At 44.3% G+C, this 19,389-nt stretch overlaps 1 protein-coding gene across 1 annotated transcript; it reads left to right on the forward strand.

The window, feature by feature from the left end:
• The first annotated feature begins 4,676 nt into the window (after positions 1–4,676).
• On the forward strand, positions 4,677–19,389 carry tekt1 (tektin 1). The gene is made up of 7 exons (XM_041198355.1): positions 4,677–4,866; positions 6,148–6,313; positions 7,908–8,036; positions 8,747–8,890; positions 11,635–11,857; positions 18,220–18,416; positions 19,230–19,389. The coding sequence occupies exons 1-7, from the start codon at positions 4,677–4,679 to the stop codon at positions 19,387–19,389; spliced, it is 1,209 nt and encodes a 402-aa protein (XP_041054289.1).

Raw genomic sequence — 19,389 nt, forward strand, 5'->3', positions numbered from 1 at the left:
AAAAATAGTCACAATGCAAAGTGTAAAAAGTATTCACAATGTGAAGTACAAAAAATGTTTACAATGCAGGCTGCAAAAACCATACACAAAATAGGATGCAATAAAACAACACGATGTAGGGTGCAGTAAATAAACACAATGCAGTTAAAAAATATATACACAATGCAGGGTGGAAAATATATACACAATGCAGTGAAGGCATTATTAGATGGAAAATTTTTTAGACCACATTTGGAGTACTCAGTCTCCACCGTTCTGGTCTCCATAATGCAGAGAAGGATTTTGAAGCACTGGAGAAAGTGCAGAAAAGATTCACAAGTATGATAACAGAACTGAGTGCGTCAGGAAAGCTTGAGCTGGCTGGAACAAAACAGAAAACACTGGAAAAACTCAGCAGGTCTGACAGCATCTGTGGAGAGAAAAACAGCTCTGGAGAAGGGTCATACGGACTCGAAAAGATAACTCAGTTTCTCTCTCCACAGATGCTGTCAGACCTGCTGAGTTTTTCCAGAATTTTCAGCTTTGTTTCAGATTTCCAGCATCTGCAGTATTTTGCTTTTATTTGAGCAGGCTGGAGTTCTTTTCTCTATTAAAGAGGCTTTGCTGGGAACAATTCAGGAGGAATTTCTTTGCCCAGAGAGTAATGAGAATGTGGAATTTGCTGCCAGGTGGAATGGTTGGAGCAGAGAGTAATGACCCATTTAACGGGAGGTTTGATTCATATATGAAGGAGATATGGATATATATAGGTAGAGAAGGATAAGGGTGTACCTACACCATAGGGACTGCAGCGGACCAAGAAGACAGCTCACCATCAACTTCTCAAGGACAATTAGGGATGAGCAATAAATGCTGGCCTAGCCAGCGATGCCCATATCCTGTAAATGAATAAAAAAGACGTAATTTGTGTATGCAGTCTATTGCATAGACCAAATGGGCTGAATAGCCCATACCAGTGTTATAATTCTGTGCAACACAGTGCAATGTAGAGCGTTTAAGATAAAGGTGAACTTATCATGTAATAAATTAAAGCAACATAACACAAAGCTGAGTGAGTTAAATAAATAAATATAGTGCAAAACAATGGAGAGTTTAATCAATAATTTCAACAATACAAGTTGCAATAGGTTATTTCAATACAAGATAATGCAAGGTGCAATAAATATATTAGAGATAGAGATGTGCTAGCTGTGATTTTTCAAAATTCTCTAGATTCAGGATGGCCCCGTTAGATTGGAAGTTGGCAAATGTTACACCACTTTTCAGGAAAGGAGGGAGAGAGAAAACACTGAACTACAGGCCAGTTAGTCTAACATCAGTTGCTGGAACAATGCTGGAATCTACTATTAAGGAAGTCTTAACAATGCACTTAGAAAAGTTTAGTATGATTAGAACAAGTCAACATAGTTTTACTGAAGGAAATCCTGTTTGATAAACTTATTCGTTTTTTGAGGATGTAACTAGTAGGGTAGATAAAGGGGAACTAGTAGATGTAGTGTACCTGGATTTCCAAGAGGCATTCGATAAGGTGCTGCACAAAAGGTTAATAGGCAAGATAAGGGCTCATGGAGTTGGGGGTAATATATGAGCATGGATAGAGGATTGATTAACGGGTAGAAAGCAGAGAGTGGGCATGAACAGGGCTTTTTCAAGTTGGCAGGCAGTGAATAGAGGAGTGCTGCAAGGATCAGTGCTGCAGCCTCAGTTATTTACAAGCTATATTGATGACTAATGTGAAGAGACAGAGTAATGTATCTAAGTTTGCTGATAATACTAAACTAGGTGGAAAGGTAAGCTATGGGGAAGACATAGAGAGACTGCAAAGAGATATGGACAGGGTAAGTGAGTGGGCAACAAGATGGCAGATGGAGTATAATGTAGGGAAGTGTGAAGTTATTCACTTTTGTTGTAAGAATAAAAAAGCAGAATTTTATTTTTTAATTAAGAAACTTGTAAGCATTTACATTCAAAGAGACTTGTGTGTGCTGGTGCAAGGAATGCAGAAAGTTAGCATGCATGTGCAGTAAGCAATTAGGAAGGCAAACAGCACGTTGGCCTTTATTGCAAGGGGGTTGGAGTACAAGAATAAAGAATTCTTGCTACAGTTGTACAGGGTTTAGATGAGGCCACATCTGGAATAATTTGTGCAGATTTGGTCTCCTCATTTAAGAAATTTGCATTGAAGGTGGTACAGTGAAGATTCACTAAAATGGTCCTTGAGATGAGGGAGTTGTCCTATGAGAGAGGCTGAGTAAACTGGGTTTATATTCTCTGGGCTTTAGAAGAATGAGAAGCAATCACATTGAAACATACAAAATTCTGAGGGAGTTTGATAGGGTGGATGCTGTGGGATTGTTTCCACTAGGTCAGGGAATCTAAAACACGGGGGCACAGTCTCAGGATAAGGGGCTGATCATTTAGGACTGAGATGAGAAATTTCTTCATTCAAAGGGTTGTGAATCTTTGGAATTCTCCACTCCAGAAGGTTGTGGATGCTTCATCATTGAATACATTTAAGGCTGGGAGAGACAGATTTTTGGTCTGTCAGAGGATTAAGGGATATGGAGATTGGGCAGGAATGGAGTTGAAGCCCAAGTTCAGCCATGATCATATTGAATAGCAGGGTCCAGGGGCCAAGTAGTCAAATCTGTTCCTGTTTCTTATGTTCTTAACATAGTTCCCCTGTAGCTCAGGAAGCCATAGTAATAATGAAAGTTGCAACTTTGATTAGCAATGCTGGTAAGCCCACTGATGTTCAGGCAGCTAACTTAGCACAGATGATGGTTTGTTCTAGATTGGTACCAGACCAAAAAGTGTTTTGCCATTGTTATGAAAGCTTTCTTTACTGAAATTATTCAGAAGTTTCTTACTTGTAGTTCTAATTGTTATCTTCCAATTTAAATTAATTTCAAACATTAAATGCATATTTTATCAATTCAATTCAATAACGAAATGAAGTTGGGTTCTGTTTAACAAACTTTAAAAAAAAGAAACTGGAACTTCTTCCTGCTCAAAATATCTGATGCAGCGATGGCTAGTAACATTTTTGGTGGTTGAATCATATGCAGAACCATTCCAGCTTGTTACACGACAATTGATCATAAGGCTGGGCATCAACCACATCTTTCCAAAAATGTTTTCTTTAATCTGAAATGAGTTCAGGGTGGAGAAGGGGGGTGGTGGACAGGAAGCAGGTTTTCAGAAGCACCTTAAAGGAGGAGGAAAGAGACGGTGAGATTTAGGGAGGGAATTCCAGAGCTTAGGGCCCAGGCAGCTGAAGGCATGGCTGCCAATGGTGGTGTGATTGAAATGCTTGAGTGGTGAGAATTGGTGGAGCGCAGAGATCTTGGAGGGTTGTAGGGATGGAAGAGATGGGAGGGGCGTGGCCATAGAGGAATTTGGACGTGAAGGTGAGAATATTAAAATTGTGAGGTTGCCAGACTGGGAGGCTGTGCAAGTCAGTAAGTACAGGATTAATTGGTGAAATGGTCTTAATGTGAGTCAGAACAAGGGCTGCAGAATTTTGGATGTCCTCATATTTAGAGATCGTACAGCTGGATCTCAGTCAGGAGAGAATTAAAATGGTTGAGTCTGGAGTCAGAGTAATCATCATTAATTGATTGAGAGTTGAAGTGGAGATGAAGCTACTGTGAGCTGAGTAAAGCTGCAATGCTGGGGACAATCACAAATAGAAAATAAAAATGTCCCAAAGACTTTCAGCTGAACTCCGTCCCTTTCAGATTCAAAATTCCCACCTTGTCAACAAGTCACGCCCCCTCATCTCTATTGGTCGATGGTGAGGCCCCGCCCACTGGCTTTGCTCGGTTATCATGGCGGCGGTTGCGGCGTTGGATACGGTTGCCAGGCGACACTTTTTGTTGATACGGTGGCGACCACGGCTGCGCGAACCTGGAGAAGGGAAAGAAGGAGGAGAGCGGCTCCCAAGGCAAGTTTCAGCGGGACAGGGGGCTACCCAGGCCCGTGGACAGGGGGCTACCCAGGCCCGGGGACAGGGGGTTGGGGGGAACACCCAGTCCGGGGACAGGTGAGTCCCTCCCCCACCACCCCGGGGACAGGTGATTCCCTCCCCACCCCCCACGCCCGCGGGGCAGGTGATTCCCCCCCCCCCTGGAACAGTTGATTCCACCACCCCCACGCCCGCGGGGCAGGTGATTCCCCCACCCCCAGGGACAGGTGTTCCTCCCCCTCCCCCTCCAGGGACAAGCGCTCCTCCACCCTGGAGACTGATACTCGCTGTCCCTGACCCCCGGGACAGTCCCTCATACCAGAGAGGCTGCCTCTTTCCCTTTACACCTGGGGACCACCCCCTCCACTGTGATTGCCCATGACCTCTCACCCTAGCGCCTGGCCTAAACCCCTGACCCTCAGGCTGTGCTACGAGTTACTTCTTGTCCTGATCTCTCCTAATGTCTCTCGCTGTCAAACTCTGGCTAATAATTACATCTCCGAAATGCCTTGGGATGTTTAACTCTGTTAAAGGCACTATATAAATGCGAGTTATTGTTGGTGTTTCTAGCAGAAGGTTCATGACATCTCCCTCCCCCCATTCACCAAAAATAAAACCATGGATAAATAATAAATGTAAAGAATGATTATTGTTGATTGAATAATAATTAGAGAGCGAATCGCTTGTTTTCAGCATACAGCAGGGGACAATGGCCAAACTGGTCCAGACACGAACCAAGTTCCTGCCCCAAGAATGGCACTTGTCAAACAAAAGCCGCTATAACAATGCAGAGGTTCAGCGCTCACGATCGGAGCGCCTGGTCTTGGAGAGCGAGAGGCTGGTGGACCAGATCGAGAACTCCACGAGGAAAACTCAGCGAGATGTCAACAAAAAGCTCGGTATGTCCCTTTTGATAATTTTTTAGCAATATTGCATTCTGTATGTCCACTGACCCGCGGGCAAGTACAGACCCATAGACAGTCTCCTAGTATTTCCAATCTTATCGCGTAGCAAAGCAACTTCAGGTTCAACTATGTTAGTGTGACTCTGGAGCCACATATCGGCCCAGACAGGGTAAGGGCGGCACGTTTCCTTCCCTAAAGGACATCCGTGACCCAGATGGATTTTTACAACACCTTCATTGTCACTTGTTCTGAGACCAGCTTTTTATTTCCAGAATCTATTGAAGTGAATTCTAATTCTCAAACCGCCATGGTTGGCTTTGAACTCACATTCTCTTGATTATTATTCCAGTAAAACAGCCACTGCAGCATTGCACCAATGAGTGTGGCTTGTTTGATCAGTAGACCAGGGAGCTCTCAGTTACATAAAAACAAAAATAAAAACAAAAAAAACTGCGGATGCTGGAAATCCAAAACAAAAACAGAATTACCTGGAAAAACTCAGCAGGTCTGGCAGCATCAGCAGCTTATATTTCAACTCTTTTTTGGACTCGAACGCAAGTTCTGTCGAAGGGTCATGAGGACTCGAAACGTCAACTCTTTTCTTCTCCGCCGATGCTGCCAGACCTGCTGAGTTTTTCCAGGTAATTCAGCTCTGTTACATCCTGATGTGGGACACTTTGCTCTGTACAGCATGGAAATGTTTTCCCTTTCTCGTTATCACAATTCTGTGTGGGATTAAGTTAACTCTGAGTTCATTCTGAGTACCTTGGGCCTGAGGACTGCCTGGGACTGAGTCTCATGTGTCTTCATCCCTTTTGACCTGTTCACCCATTACCCTGCACTCACTGACCTACATTGGCTCACTCTCCGGCAGTGCGTTGATTTTACAATTCACAGCCTGTTTTCAAATCCCTCCATGCCCTCACTCCTTCTTAAGCCTGTAACCTCCTCCAACCCCACAATCCTCCCAGATCTCTGCACTGCTCCCATTGTGACTGCTTGAGCATCCCTGATTTCCATCTTTCCTCCATTGGCGGCCACACCTTCAGCTGCCTGGACCCTCAGCTCTGGAGTTCCCTCCCTAAACCACGTCACCTCTTTCTCCTCCCTTAAAACACTCCTTAAAGCCAAACTTTTGGTCACCTGTCTTCTCACCTAATATCTCTTTATGTGGCTCGGTTCAAATTTTGTCTGATTAATGCTCCTGTGAAGCAGTTTGGGACATTTTATGATGTAAAGGTGCTACATAAATACACACTGTTGTTGTTGCTGTAGATCAGAGGATTGAGGAGATCACTTACTGGGAGAAAGAGCTCAACACCAAACTCGAAGAGCTCTCAGATGAGACAGAACTCCTACAGGGACAAAAGACACGTCTAGAAAAGGCTCTGGACAGTTACTATGCTCTTCTCTGCATTGCTCAGCAGTGTCTTCTCAATCGGTACGGACTGCCAGCTGGCCCATAATCAGCCGGAGGAATGGAGGATGTGTTTGGTGAGGGAGGTGGAGAGCTGTAAGACCGTAACCTAATCTGGATCCTGGAAATATTCAGCCGATCTGGAGACCACAAACAAAACCTGTACCCATCCCTTTCTCCCTTTGTCTCGTGTCCCAGAATTGGGCTGCAGCCTCAGACCCCCACCCACCCCATGCTTAGCACTGGTTACCATTCTTTTACAGACAGGCTCAGGCTGTTTTAGCAAAATATTCTTACCATGAGGCGATTGCAGCCAATTCTTAACTACTTTGAGCCTAAGAGAGATAGCTCAAGGATATTTTCTAAATGATGAAAAGCTAATAACTACGGAGGAGCAGAGAGAGATTTAGGGATCCAAGTACAGAAATCACTGGTGGACAATAATTCAAAAAGCTAATGGAATGGACTTGGGGGAATGATACTGGGTCTAAAAGGGTTAAATTATGAGGACAGGTTTCATAGACTAGGCTTTTATTCCTTGGAGTATAGAAGATTAAGGTGTGATCATATTGAGCTGTTGAAGATGCTTAAAGGATTCAGTGGGGTAGGTAGAGAGAAACTAATTTCCTCTGGGGCTGGGTTTCAGAATCAGGGGCAGAACCTTAAAATTGGAGCCAGGCTGTTCAGGGGTGATGTCAGGGAACACTTGTTCGCACAAAGGGGACTGGAAATCTGGAACTCCCTCCCTGAAAATATTGTTAATGCTGGGGGTTAATTGAAAATTTCAAAACCAAGACTTATTTTTGTTGGTTAAGGAGGTTTAGGATTATGGACCCCAGAGAGTGCAGATAGAGTAAAGATACAGATCAGTCATCACTTCTTCCTTTCTTAGACTCTCACTCAATATCCAAAGTCCACAGACACAGTTCTTAGTGGAGGTGTTGAATGATATTCAGGATCAGGAGCAGTGAGGGTTAGATCTCCTGCCAGGTATTTTTTACTCATTCTCTGGATATGGGCGTCGCTGGGCTGAGCCAGCATTTATTGCCCATCCCTATTTGCCCTTAAGAAGGTGGTGGTGAGCTGCCTTCTTACACTGCTGCAGTCCATGTGGTATAGGTACACCCACAGTGCTGTTAGGGAGAGAGTTCCAGGATTTTGACCCAGCGACAGTGAAGGAACGGTGATATATTTCCAAGTCAGGATGGTGAGTGACTTGGAGGGGAACTTCCAGGTGGTGGTGTTCCCATGTGTCTGCTGCCCTTGTCCTTCTAGATGGTAGTTGTCGTGGGTTTGGGAGGTGCTGTCTAAGGACCCTTGGTGAGTTGTTGCAGTGCATCTTGTAGATAGGACACACTGGTACTATTATATGTCAGTGGTGGAGGAAGTGAATATTGAAGGTAGTGGATGGGGTGCCAGTCAAGTGGTCTGCGTTGTCCTGGATAGTGTTGAACTTCTTGGATGTCGTTGGAGCTGCACTCATTCAGATACAATACGAATGAAATCCCGGGTCTGGCCTGGGACTGGTGTAGCTCCAGATCCTTGAGCTGGTAGAGGGCATGAATTTTCTAATTCAACTTTCCCAATAAGCTGTATATTTTTTGGATGGTTTTTGCAGAGCGAAGCGAGTTGGGATCGATCTGGTGCATGATGAGGTGGAGAGGGAACTGCTGAAGGAAGTTGAGGTTATCCAGGGTATCATGGCTTTGCTGAAACGCACCATTGATCAAACAGAGGAGCAGCTCAGGTCAGTGAACTCTTGCTGGTCGATGAACAGTGGCCTGTGACAGGATGTTCTGGAATTACAGGCCATATTGTGGGGGAGAGGGAGAGAGGGAGGGCCCCCGGGAGAACATAATAACCCAGAGGGGTTATTCAAGAAATGTGTTGGTCAAAAACAGTGGCCTGATTACTGATTGGAAATTCTTCTCCATTTCAGGCTAGTAGGTTTTGGGATTGACAAAAGAATAATTGGGGAAGTGGGCAGGAAGCAAAAAGTTTTGCCTCCAAAATGTTTTGAAGGTGTTGGCTGTGGTTCAATGGTTAGCACTCTCACCTCCGAGTCACGAGGTCATAGGTTCAAGTCCCACTCCAGAGACTTGAGCACATAATCCAGGTTGGCACTCGCTGTGCAGTACTGAGGGAGTGCTGCACTGTCAGAGGTGTTGCCTCTTGGGTGAACTGTTAAAGCAAGGCTCCTTGGCTCTCTCAGGTGGACGTCAAAGTTTCCACAGCCGCTATTGGAAGAAGAGCAGGGGAGTTCCCCCACAGTCCTGTGGCCAGCATTTATCCCTCAACCAACCTCACAAGAAACAAATGATCTGATCATCAGCATTATGTTAGTGAGATCTTGCTGAATAAAAATTGGCTGCCTTGTTTCCTAATGAGTCCTTTCTTTCCGCATCTGTAATAACTTGCAAAAAATTCTGCTAAACTCTCTTTTCATTCAACCTCCAGGTTAAATCGTTCCGCTAAGTTTTACTTGGAGAAGGATCTGAAAGACAAGTCCATTGCTCTGAAAGTGGACAAATTCACTGCCAATCTGACCAACAACTCTCCAAACATTGACTACTCGCCTAATGTGGTCAGGATCGAGGGCAAGTAAGCATGCTTAATGTTCTCACTGTGCAACAGCCTGAAATATAAACCTATGTTAATGAGCTGGAACTCTAGACAGAGTGACCGTTTTTATTCTTTGGATCTTGCTGGCTGAGCCAGCATTTATTTCCCGTCCATAATTGCCTTTGAGAAGGTGGTGGTGAGCTGCCTTCCTGAACCACTGCAGTCCATGTGGTGTAGGGAGGGAGTTCCAGGATTTTGACCCGATGACAGTGAAGGAACAGTGATTATAGTTCCAAGGCAGGATGGTGTGTGGTAATAACTGTGATAACTATGTTATTGGAGGGTGACTTGTATTTGATCTGGTGTTCAGGGGATCTAGGCTGTGGAATCCATCCCATTGATACCAAGCTCTACATTCCACACAGGTGCCTGGAAAAGGCCAGAAACACTGGTGCCCAGAGGTGTTGCTTCCCCCAGCAGCTGGAATGATCCCTTCCTTCCAGTAATGTGGAGTTGCCAGCTCTGCAACAGAAAGGAGGGATGATTCCTCCTGACAAATGTCTCTTAGGTGGCATCAGACAGAATACCTTCCTGATTAACCTAAGGTGGGTTAACCACTAAAAAACCTATTACCAGCTCATTACTCTCAGTCACATGCACTGGTCATTGGCATGACTGTTATGGCACAACCGATGGTAAATGCTGAGTTGTTCAAATCCCAAAGGGAAACTTGAAAGAACTGCCACAACCTGTTTTCCAATTGCATAAATTTCGAGGTGCATGCCTTAAATTCAGTACTAATAAGACCACCAGGTCTTATAGGTTTATACAAAACTAGATTAAACATTTATTAATAGAAGAATGACTTTAAATACATACGTAGATCTAAAAATTACTAGTTTGATAATTTCGAAATCCCCTACTTAATCTGACTTCCAGTTATACTTTTGTTAAGGCAACAGTAAGACACATTTTTAAAAGACCCAGGCAAAGTGAACAATACCCTGAACAATCGAATGCAAAGTGTGTTCTCTTACCTTCAGTCCCTGAAGGCAGCAGTTTGATACGTACAGGCTGAAGATGTTTCACACTTGTTGAATCATAGACTGCCTACCCTTACACACAGCCTTCACTCCTTTATACATATTTTCCTCTTTGAATGCAAATACCCATTGTTTCACTATGTCTTTGGACTTTATCTCCCTGATAATAAAAATCTCTCATAGCACTAAGTTTTAGCAGTAATCTTTGGGAAAAATAAACATGCTGTTTCTAAACTTCACCTGGCTAGGTGACACATTTCACCCTTCCTTTGAAAACAATCTAGTTTAGTTTATTAAAAAATGCAAATTTCCTTTTATACGCTACATTCTAAATTTTCCCCATATTTACCATGTTTACATCAAAGCCTTCAAACCAGCTGCTATGGACATTATTATATCTTCCTGACAAAGACACAGGGGTAATGGTGGGTGTTCTGCTGCTGCTGGAGGTGAGTGTTCAACTGAAGCAAGATGCAAATTTCATGAAAGGCCCCATTTTCAGGTTACTGTTTGTCTTGTATTGCAGGACATTGAAGATTTATTTTGACAGAGTACATTAGGAGAAACTATCTTCAATGGCAGAAGGATCAGTAGGTAACCAGAGGGACATGGATTTAGGATCATTGCTAAAAGAACCAGAGGGATGGTACAATTTTTTTACACAGCGAGTTGCTGCAATCTGGAATGTGCTGCCTGAAAGGGCGGTAGAAGCAGATTTAATTGGAACTTTCAAAAGGGAATTAGATAAATAATTGAAAATGAAAAAAAATTGCAGGGGTGGGGAAAGGGCAGGGGTTAGTGGAACTAATTGGATAGCTCTGTCAAAGAGCCAGCGGAGCATGGTAGGCTGAATGGCCTCCTTCACCACTGTACAATTCTATAACTCATTGCATTCATTACCCCAACTTGTCAGTATCTTCAAGGAAGTAAGGGTAAAGTGGGATAATAGTGAGGGAATCTAGAACAAGGGGGAAAATCTTAAAATTAGAGTCAAGCCATTCAAGAGCAAAATCAGGAAGCACTTCTTCACATAAGGGGTAACCTGGAACTCTCTGTGGATGCTGAGGCTTTTAAGACAGATTTTAAGATTGGGAAGGGTATTTGATGAGCAGATCTTGACAAAACCTGCTCTCTAAGAATTTTGATGAAAGTTGAGAGGGTCATGAATAATGAGGGTCACTCCTTGTCTCAGTATCACTGTTGGATGTGTTCAGAGAAAAGGCTACAATCACTCAGATGCAGGACAAATTGCTTCTTGAACTTGTTTGTGCCATTCTATATGAGAATTTTGAAGAGGATTTTGATGTATGGATGAAGATAGGCAGTTAGGATGGGACTCACTGACTGATTATTTTAATGCATTGAAATAGTTTTTAACACATATGTTTAATTAAAGCTAGATCTCTGTGATAGGGTAACTTTCTTTCTTTTATTGTTATTATTAATTTACATTTTTTAAAAATTACTGATTTTTTAAAAATTACGTATCCAAAACAAATCCCTGTATAGATAATAAAAGTAACTGAATTAAATTAAATTTTCATTCGGCAAGGGTATCAAAGGACATGGAGCAAGCAGGCTGGGGTTGAGGGACAGATTAGCCATGATCTAACCAAATGATGGAGCAGGCTTGAGGGGCTGATTGGCCTCCACCTGTCCTTACATGACAGGAGCGAGATGCTGAATGGCTGCCTTCTGTTCTGGTGTTCCATCCTCAATATCTTTACTCTGTTTTTACAGCTCGGTCACCTCTCAGGAGTGGCAAGATTTCACCAACACAAATATCGTGAATGCTGACAAACAGAAAAATAACTCAACTACAATGCGCTCCCTGATTGATGGCATCTTATCACAAACAACAGACGATATGCAGAAACAAGTGGAGGCCGTGAATCGTGCCTTTAAATTCCGCATTCAAGAAACAAGAGATGCAAAATGCAAACTGGAAAAGCATCTCAATAAGGCAGGTGCCTGTAACGTCTCTGTTGTCATGGAGACACCAATCATGGCAACTCCTGACTCAGTGGGGGTGAGGAGGGTGCAGCTCATATTCTCTCCATCGCTACGACCATCCAGTTCCACCTCTGTAACATTGTCTATAAACAGCTTTGCCTCAGCTTACCTGAAATCCTCATCCATTCTTTCTTGTCACCTCCAGATTTGACTAGTTTAGTTTTTTGGTAATAAAGAACTTGAGCATTGTTGAAAAAAGACACATGCTGTCAAAGCTTTTTATCTTGCACTCATCAGGACAGAATCACAGGAATACTAAATTTCAATTTTCGTTCCCCATGACAATGCCTCGGCCAATCAGAGTCAACTATTCAGTACCTTTTTCTCATGCAGTATAAATTGTTGTTCCCTTTGAGATTTGGCATTCTTGCATCTGTCCTGATGAGCCAAAAAGTTTCAACAGCCTGTCTACTTTTTTAGCAATACTGATTTGAATTCCCCAGTTACCATGGTGGGATTTGAGTTCATGCCTCTAGAGCATTAATCCAGGCCTATGGATTACTAGTTCCATAACAACCCCACTATGCTACTTAATTGACACCCCAGTGGGCATCGCTGTTCAGGCCAGCATATATTGCCTATCCCTAGTTGCACTTGAGAAGGTGGTGGTGAGCTGCCTTCTTGAACCGCTGCAGTCCATGTGCTGTAGATACACCCACAGTGCTGTTAGGGAGGGAGTTCCAGGATTTTGACCCAGCGACAATGAAGGAATGGCAATATATTTCCAAGTCAGGATGGTGAGTGACTTGGAGGGGAACTTCCAGGTGGTTGGTTGTGGAATCGCTTAGCTCTGTCTATCACTTGCTGCTTTCACTGTTTGGCACATTAGTAGTCCTGTGTTGTAGCTTCACCAGGTTGACACCCCATTTTCCGACGTGCCTGGTGCTACTCCTAGCATGCCCTCCTGCACTTTCCATTGAACCAGTGGAAACAGCTTCTCCCTCTAAACTCTATCAATATCCTTCATCATTTTAAACACATCTATTAAATCTTTTCTTAACCATCTCCATCTGAAGTGAACAATTCCAACTTCTCCAATCTCATCTCTGCTCCATCCTAGTAAATTTCTTCTGCATCCTCTTTAAGGTATTGACATCCTTCCACAGTGCAATGCCCAGAGTTGAACACAATAACTGAGGTCTAACCAATGGTTTACTTCCTTGACCCGCGCCAGGATGGGGCGGGTCACTTGGCCAGAACATGAGAGCAATGAAGAAATTCTCAGGATGGTGGAGGAGGAAAGATCATCAGTGAAACATCATCAAGAACAGGCAACGAGGTTCGATTGGCCATTTCTAAGGCATGGGGACTTGCTGAAGGAGGTGATTGAAGGAAGATTAGAGGGATGGAGACCAAGACGGAGAAAGGGAATGATGGTGTTAAACAACTTGAAATTGAAAGTAGGAGGCTCCTGCAAGCAACTGAAGAGGAAAGCCCAAGACTGCGAGGAGAGGAGAAATGAGCAGGGAGGTGCCCTCAGGCAGATCACTTTACACTTTACACCATGTGGTTGCTGAGCTCAGGCAGGTATCTATTTGTGCAACTTCCTACTTTTGTATTCTAGGCCTCTTGTCATGACCACATAAAAGGCATTGCTTCAAAATGGTCTGTGAGCCAAATATTTGTGTGTGTTTACATGTAGCCCCTTGTTTAACTTGCAAGTGATTACATTTTGAAATAACCAGTAGCAAAGCTTTACCCTTAAACAAGATAAATGTTCATTCATTGCAAATAGACTGCTGTAAGTGACTTAAGTAAAAGCGATAAAGTTATCAACTGAGATACAAATACAAATGCAGAGAAGGATAAAAGATACTTATAAAGGTGAGATTTTAAATCAGTCTCAGTAGCTTGCAGTTGAAGTTTTGGTTGTCTGTAGTGAAGGGTCGAAGTTGAAGAGTTGGTTCAGCAGCTGTAATGGCTTCTGTAGTAATTAGTCAGTATTTGCCTCTTGAGGTTGGCTCAGTCAGTAGAGCAGTTTTGGGGAGCGAGTGAAGGCCCCTTTTTACTGGTTCTGCCGGCACGACACTTGAAGACGAACTGGCTTTCTTCTTCAGCAGAACAGTGATGATTTCTGGACTACTTCCTCTGTGACTCCCGGTGGCAGAGAGAAACCCAGCTCTCACATGCTGTTCACAATCAGTTCAGCTGAGAGCTATGGCTGGAACTGTCTTCTGGAGGCCCCCTGGGTTCTCTGCACAAAATTGCTGTTCTCAGCCAGACTTTATGCTCAAAATGGCTGCTATCCTAAACTATCAAATCATACCTCCATATTAAGTATTGGGTTAGCCCAGGTCTGGGGGCATAGTCCCATCCATTGTCTTTTAGCCAAGGTCATTAACATTCTCAATGTCTCAGCCATTAAATTAATGGTTCCCATTCTTCCAGGTTAGGTAAGATAGGAAAGAGCTATCCACACCTCCTGGGAAGCCATTGTAATTGAGTTGCAGTTTACCTGTTTTTAAATTCATTCTTGGGATGTGGGCTTTGCTGGCTGGGCCAGCATTTATTGCCCATCCATAGTTGCCCTTGAGAAAGTAGAGGTGAGCTGCCTTCTTGAACTGCTGCAGTCCATGTGGTGTAGGTACACCCACAGTGCTTCAGTAAGGGAGTTCCAGGATTTTGACCCAGCGACAGTGAAGGAATGGTAATATATTTCCAAATCAGGATGGTGAGCGGCTTGGACGGGAACTTCCAGGTGGCGGTGTTCCCATCTTTCTCTTGCCCTTGTCCTTCTAGATGGTAGTCATCGTGGATTTGGAAGGTGCTGTCTAAGGAGCCTTGGTGAATTCCTGCAGTGCATCAGATGGTACACACACTGCTGCTACTGTATGTCGATGGTGGAGGGAGTGAATGTTTGTAGAAATGGTGTCAATAAAGCAGGCTGCTTTGTCCTGAATGATGTTGAGCTTCTTGAGTATTGTTGGAGCTGCACTCATCCAGGCAAGTGGGGAGCATTCCATCACACTCCTGACTTGTGCCTTGTAGACGGTGGACAGGCTTTGGAGAGTCAGGAGGTGAGTTACTCATCGCAGGATTCCTAGCCTCTGACCTGCTCTTGTAGCCACAGTATTTATATGGCTAGTGCAGTTCAGTTTCTGGTCAATGGTAACCCCCAGGATGTTGATAGTGTGGGATTCAGTGATGGTAATGCCATTGAATGTCAAGCGGCGATGGTTAGATTCTCTCTTGTTGGAGGTGGTGATTGCCTGGCACTTGTGTGGCGTGAATGTTATTTGCCACCTATCAGCCCAAGTCTGGATATTGTCCAGGTCTTAAACAAAAACAGAATTACCTGGAAAAACTCAGCAGGTCTGGCAGCATCGGCGGAGAAGAAAAGAGTTGACGTTTCGAGTCCTCATGACCCTTCGACAGAACTTCCTTTTAGCAGATCACATTTGGGCATGGACTGCTTCAGTATCTGAGGAGTTGTGAATGGCGCTGAACATTGTGCAATCATCAGCAAACATCTCCACTTCTGACCTTATGATGGAAGGAAGGTCATTGATGAAGCAGCTGAAGATGGTTGGGCTGAGGACACTACTTTGAAGAACTCTTGCAGCGATGACTAGGCACTGAGGTGATTGACCTCGAACAATCATAACCATCTTCTTTTGTGCTAAGTATGACTCCAACCAGTGGATAGTTGTCCCCTGATTCCCATTGACTACAGTTTTTCTCGGGCTCCTTGATGCCACACTCGGTCAAATGCTGCATGATGTCAAGGGCAGTCACTCTCACCTCACCTCAGGAGTTCAGCTCTTTTGTCCATGTTTGAACCAAGACTGTACTGAGTTACTGGTGGAACTCAAACTGGGTGTCAGTGAGCAATTTTTGCTCAGCAAGTGCTGCTTGATAGCACTGTTGATGACCCCTTCCATTATTTTACTGATGATGGAGAGTAGACTGTAATTGGCTGGTTTGGATTTGTCTTGCTTTTTGTGTACAGGACATACCTGGGCAAGTTTCCACATAGCCGGGTGGATGCCGGTGTTGTAGCTGTACTGGAACAGCTTGGCTAGGGATGCAGCAAGTTCTGGAGCACAAGTCTTCAGTACTATTGCGGGAATATTGTCAGGGCCCATAGCCTGTGAAGTATCCAGTGCCTTCAGCTGTTTCTTGATATCATGTGGAGTGAATTGAATTGGCTAATGGAGTGAATTGAATTGGCTAAAGACTGGCAACTGTGATGCTGGGGACCTCTGGAGGAGACCGAGATGGATCATCCACTCGGCATTTCTGGCTGAAGATCGTAGCCAATGCTTCAGCCTTATCTTTTGCACTGATGTGCTGGGCTTTGCCAATTTTGAAGATGGGGATATTTGTGGAGCCTCCTCCTCCAGTCAGTTGTTTAATTGTCCATCATCAGCCATGACTGGATGTGGCAGGACTGCAGAGCTTAGATCTGATCTGTTGGTTGTAGGATCATTCGGCTCTGTCTATCACTTGCTGCTTATGCTGTTTGGCACACAAGTAGCCCTGTTTTATAGCTTCACCAGGTTGACACCTCATTTTTGCCTGGTGCTGCTCCCGGCATGCCCTTCTGCACTCTTCATTGAACCAGGGTTGATATTCTGGCTTGATGGTAATGGTAGAGTGGGGGATATGCCAGGCCATGAGGCTACAGATTGTGGTTGAGTACAATTCTGCTGCTGCTGATGGCCCACAGCTCCTCATGGATGCCCAGTCTTGATGCTAGATCTGTTCGAAATCTATCCCATTTAGCACAGTGGTAGTGCCATACAACTCGATGGAGAGTATGCTCAGTATGAAGATGGGACTTCATCTCCACAAGGACTGTGCGGCGGTTACTCCTACTGATACTGTCATAGACAGATGTATCTGTGGCAGGCAGGTTGGTGAGAATAAGGTCAAGTATGTTTTTCTGTCCTGTTCGTTCCCTCATCACCTGCTGCAGAGCCAATCTAGCAGCTATGACCTTTAGGACTCGGCCAGCCACACTTGGTGATGGACGTTGAAGTTCCCTACCCAGAATACATTCTGCACCCTTGCCACCCTCAATGCTTCCTCCAAGTGATGTTCAACATGGAGGAGCACTAATCAGCTGAGGGAGGGCGGTACATGGTAATCAGCAGGAGGTTTCCTTGCTCCTGCTTTGACCTGATGCCATGAGACTTCATGGGGTCCAGAGTCAATGTTGTGGATTCCCAGGGCAACTCCCTCCCGACTGTATACTAATGTGCCGCCACCTCTACTGGGTCTGCCCTGCTGGTGGGACAGGACATACCCAGGGATGGTGATGGTGGTATCTGGGACATTATCTGTGAGGTATAATTCTGTGAGGATGACTATATGTCAGGCTGTTGCTTGACTAGTCTGTGAATCAGCTCTTCCAATTTTGGCACCAGATGTTCGTAAGGAGGACTTTGCAGGGTCGACAAAGCTGAGTTTGCCATTGTTATTTCCAGTGCCTAGGTCCATCCGGTTTCATTTGATGGCATACAAAGTCTCCATTTCAGAGGGCAGTTAAGAGACAGTACTGTCAATCTGGAGTCACAGGTAAGCCAGACCAGGTAAGGACAGCAGTTTTCCTTCCCTAAAGGACTTAGTGAACCAGATGGGTTTTTACAAAATTGTTTCATCATTCTAGATTTTTATTGAATTCAAATTCCACCATCTGCTATGGTGGGATTCGAACCCAGGTCAAGCTAAACCAGAGCATTACCCTGGGTCTCTGGATTACTAGTCCAGCGATGATACCATTACAGCATCATGCTCACTGAATTTCAAATGTCTGGATATGTCTGCTTGCAATCCGCTTGGAGCCTTCTACAAGCTTGACCACATTGCATTTATAGAAGGCCAGGTGAATTTTGGCAGCAATTTCTAAGGCTGCAAACTGTCCATTTATGAGAAAGATTAGCTTTTTTATAATACCTATAATATCACAAATACACGTTTGTGACACTATTAATAAAGCTGAGGATCAGTTTGCTTGTTTAAAAGCCTTCTCAACTTGTCCTTCCACTTCCAAAGATTTGTGGCTATACACCCCCAGGTCTTTCTGTTCCTGCACCCCTTTAACATTGTAGCCTCATGCTTCCTACCAAAATGTACCACTTCACAGTTCTGTGTTAAACTGTATCTGCCATGTGTCTGCCCATTTCCCCAGTCTGTCTCTGTTCTCCTGAGGTTTACTATGTTTCCAAGTTTTGAGTTATTTGCAAACTTTTGAAGTGATGCGGGACCAAGTGCAGGTCATTAATAGATATGCAGTGATGTTCTGAACAATTTTATTCACTTCTGAGCTTCCGTGCTATTTGTGTTTATGGAGCTTTCACTCTTCCACAGGTGCTGGATGAGATTTCATCTCAGGAAAAGAACATTGACCTGCTGAAAAAGGCTATCATGGATGAGGAAGGACCCATGATGGTGGCTCAGACACGCCTGGACACACGGACTAAACGGCCGAATGTGGAGCTAGTCCGAGACTCAGCACAGTATCGGCTGATCAGTGAGGTGAAAGAGATCACGGATAATGTGAACAGGTGAGTTACAGAACTTTGGTTATGGGTGGGGTGGGTGGGGGACTGAGGAGCAAGCATCAGATGAAGATTTGTTGAATTTGAAAGTATAGGCATGGCGTTCAGAGGGGGAGAGAACATTCTGATTCACCCCCATACTGCAGAAACAGAAGTGAAACATAAAAAGCTCTGCACCATTACTGGTAGACGGCTACAATCATATAGCACAGAAAGGAGGCCATTTGGCCGCTCCTGTATGCAGCAGCTCTTTGAAAGAGCTTTCCTATTAGTCCTGTTCTCCTGTGCACTTTCTCCATAATGCTGTAAATGTTTCCTGTGTTTGAGACAATGTAGAGGGAGCTTTGCTCTGTATCTAACCTCGTGTCTATCTGTCCTGGGAGTGTTTGATGGGGACAATGTAGAAGGAGCTTTACTCTGTATCTCACCCCGTGTCTACCTGTCCTGGGAGTGTTTGATGGGGACAGTGTAGAGGGAACTTTATTCTGTATCTAACCCCGTGCTGCACCTGTCCTGAGACTGTTTGATGGGAACGGTGTAGAGGGAGCTTTACTCTGTATCTAACCCCGTACTGCACCTGTCCTGGGAGTGTTTCATGGAGACAGTGTAGAGGGAGCTTTACTCTGTATCTAACCCCGTGCTGTAGCTGCCCTGGGAGTGTTTGATGGGGACAGTGTAAAGGGAGCTTTGCTCTTCTCTAACCCTGTGCTGGAATTAAAGTGGATCAGGATTTAATTTTGAGAATTGAGGTGTTGTTTTGGGAAGGAATTACTCACTTTCTTAAAACACAATGGTGGGACTGAGTGTTTTGCTGTACAGGCTACGAGAGACTCTGGCACAGGCTGAGGCCGAACTGAGGGGCCTGAGACGGAATCAGTTGGCTTTAGAGGAGGAGATTGAAGTCAAGACTAACAGCTTGTACATCGATGATGTTCAGTGTATGAATCTGAGGAACTCCATTTCCATCAATCACTTCTAG

Source organism: Carcharodon carcharias, chromosome 10 (assembly GCF_017639515.1).
Source record: "Carcharodon carcharias isolate sCarCar2 chromosome 10, sCarCar2.pri, whole genome shotgun sequence".
In the NCBI taxonomy this organism is placed as follows: domain Eukaryota; kingdom Metazoa; phylum Chordata; class Chondrichthyes; order Lamniformes; family Lamnidae; genus Carcharodon; species Carcharodon carcharias.

What these genes read in the sequence shown, in the direction of transcription:
- tekt1 (XM_041198355.1), top strand. Translation starts at nt 4,677, where the DNA reads ATGGCCAAACTGGTCCAGACACGAACCAAGTTCCTGCCCCAAGAATGG. An exon ending in AGATGTCAACAAAAAGCTCG is followed by an intron (nt 4,867 to 6,147) that starts GTATGTCCCTTT and finishes TTGTTGCTGTAG; the next exon opens with ATCAGAGGATTGAGGAGATC. An exon ending in CAGCAGTGTCTTCTCAATCG is followed by an intron (nt 6,314 to 7,907) that starts GTACGGACTGCC and finishes TGGTTTTTGCAG; the next exon opens with AGCGAAGCGAGTTGGGATCG.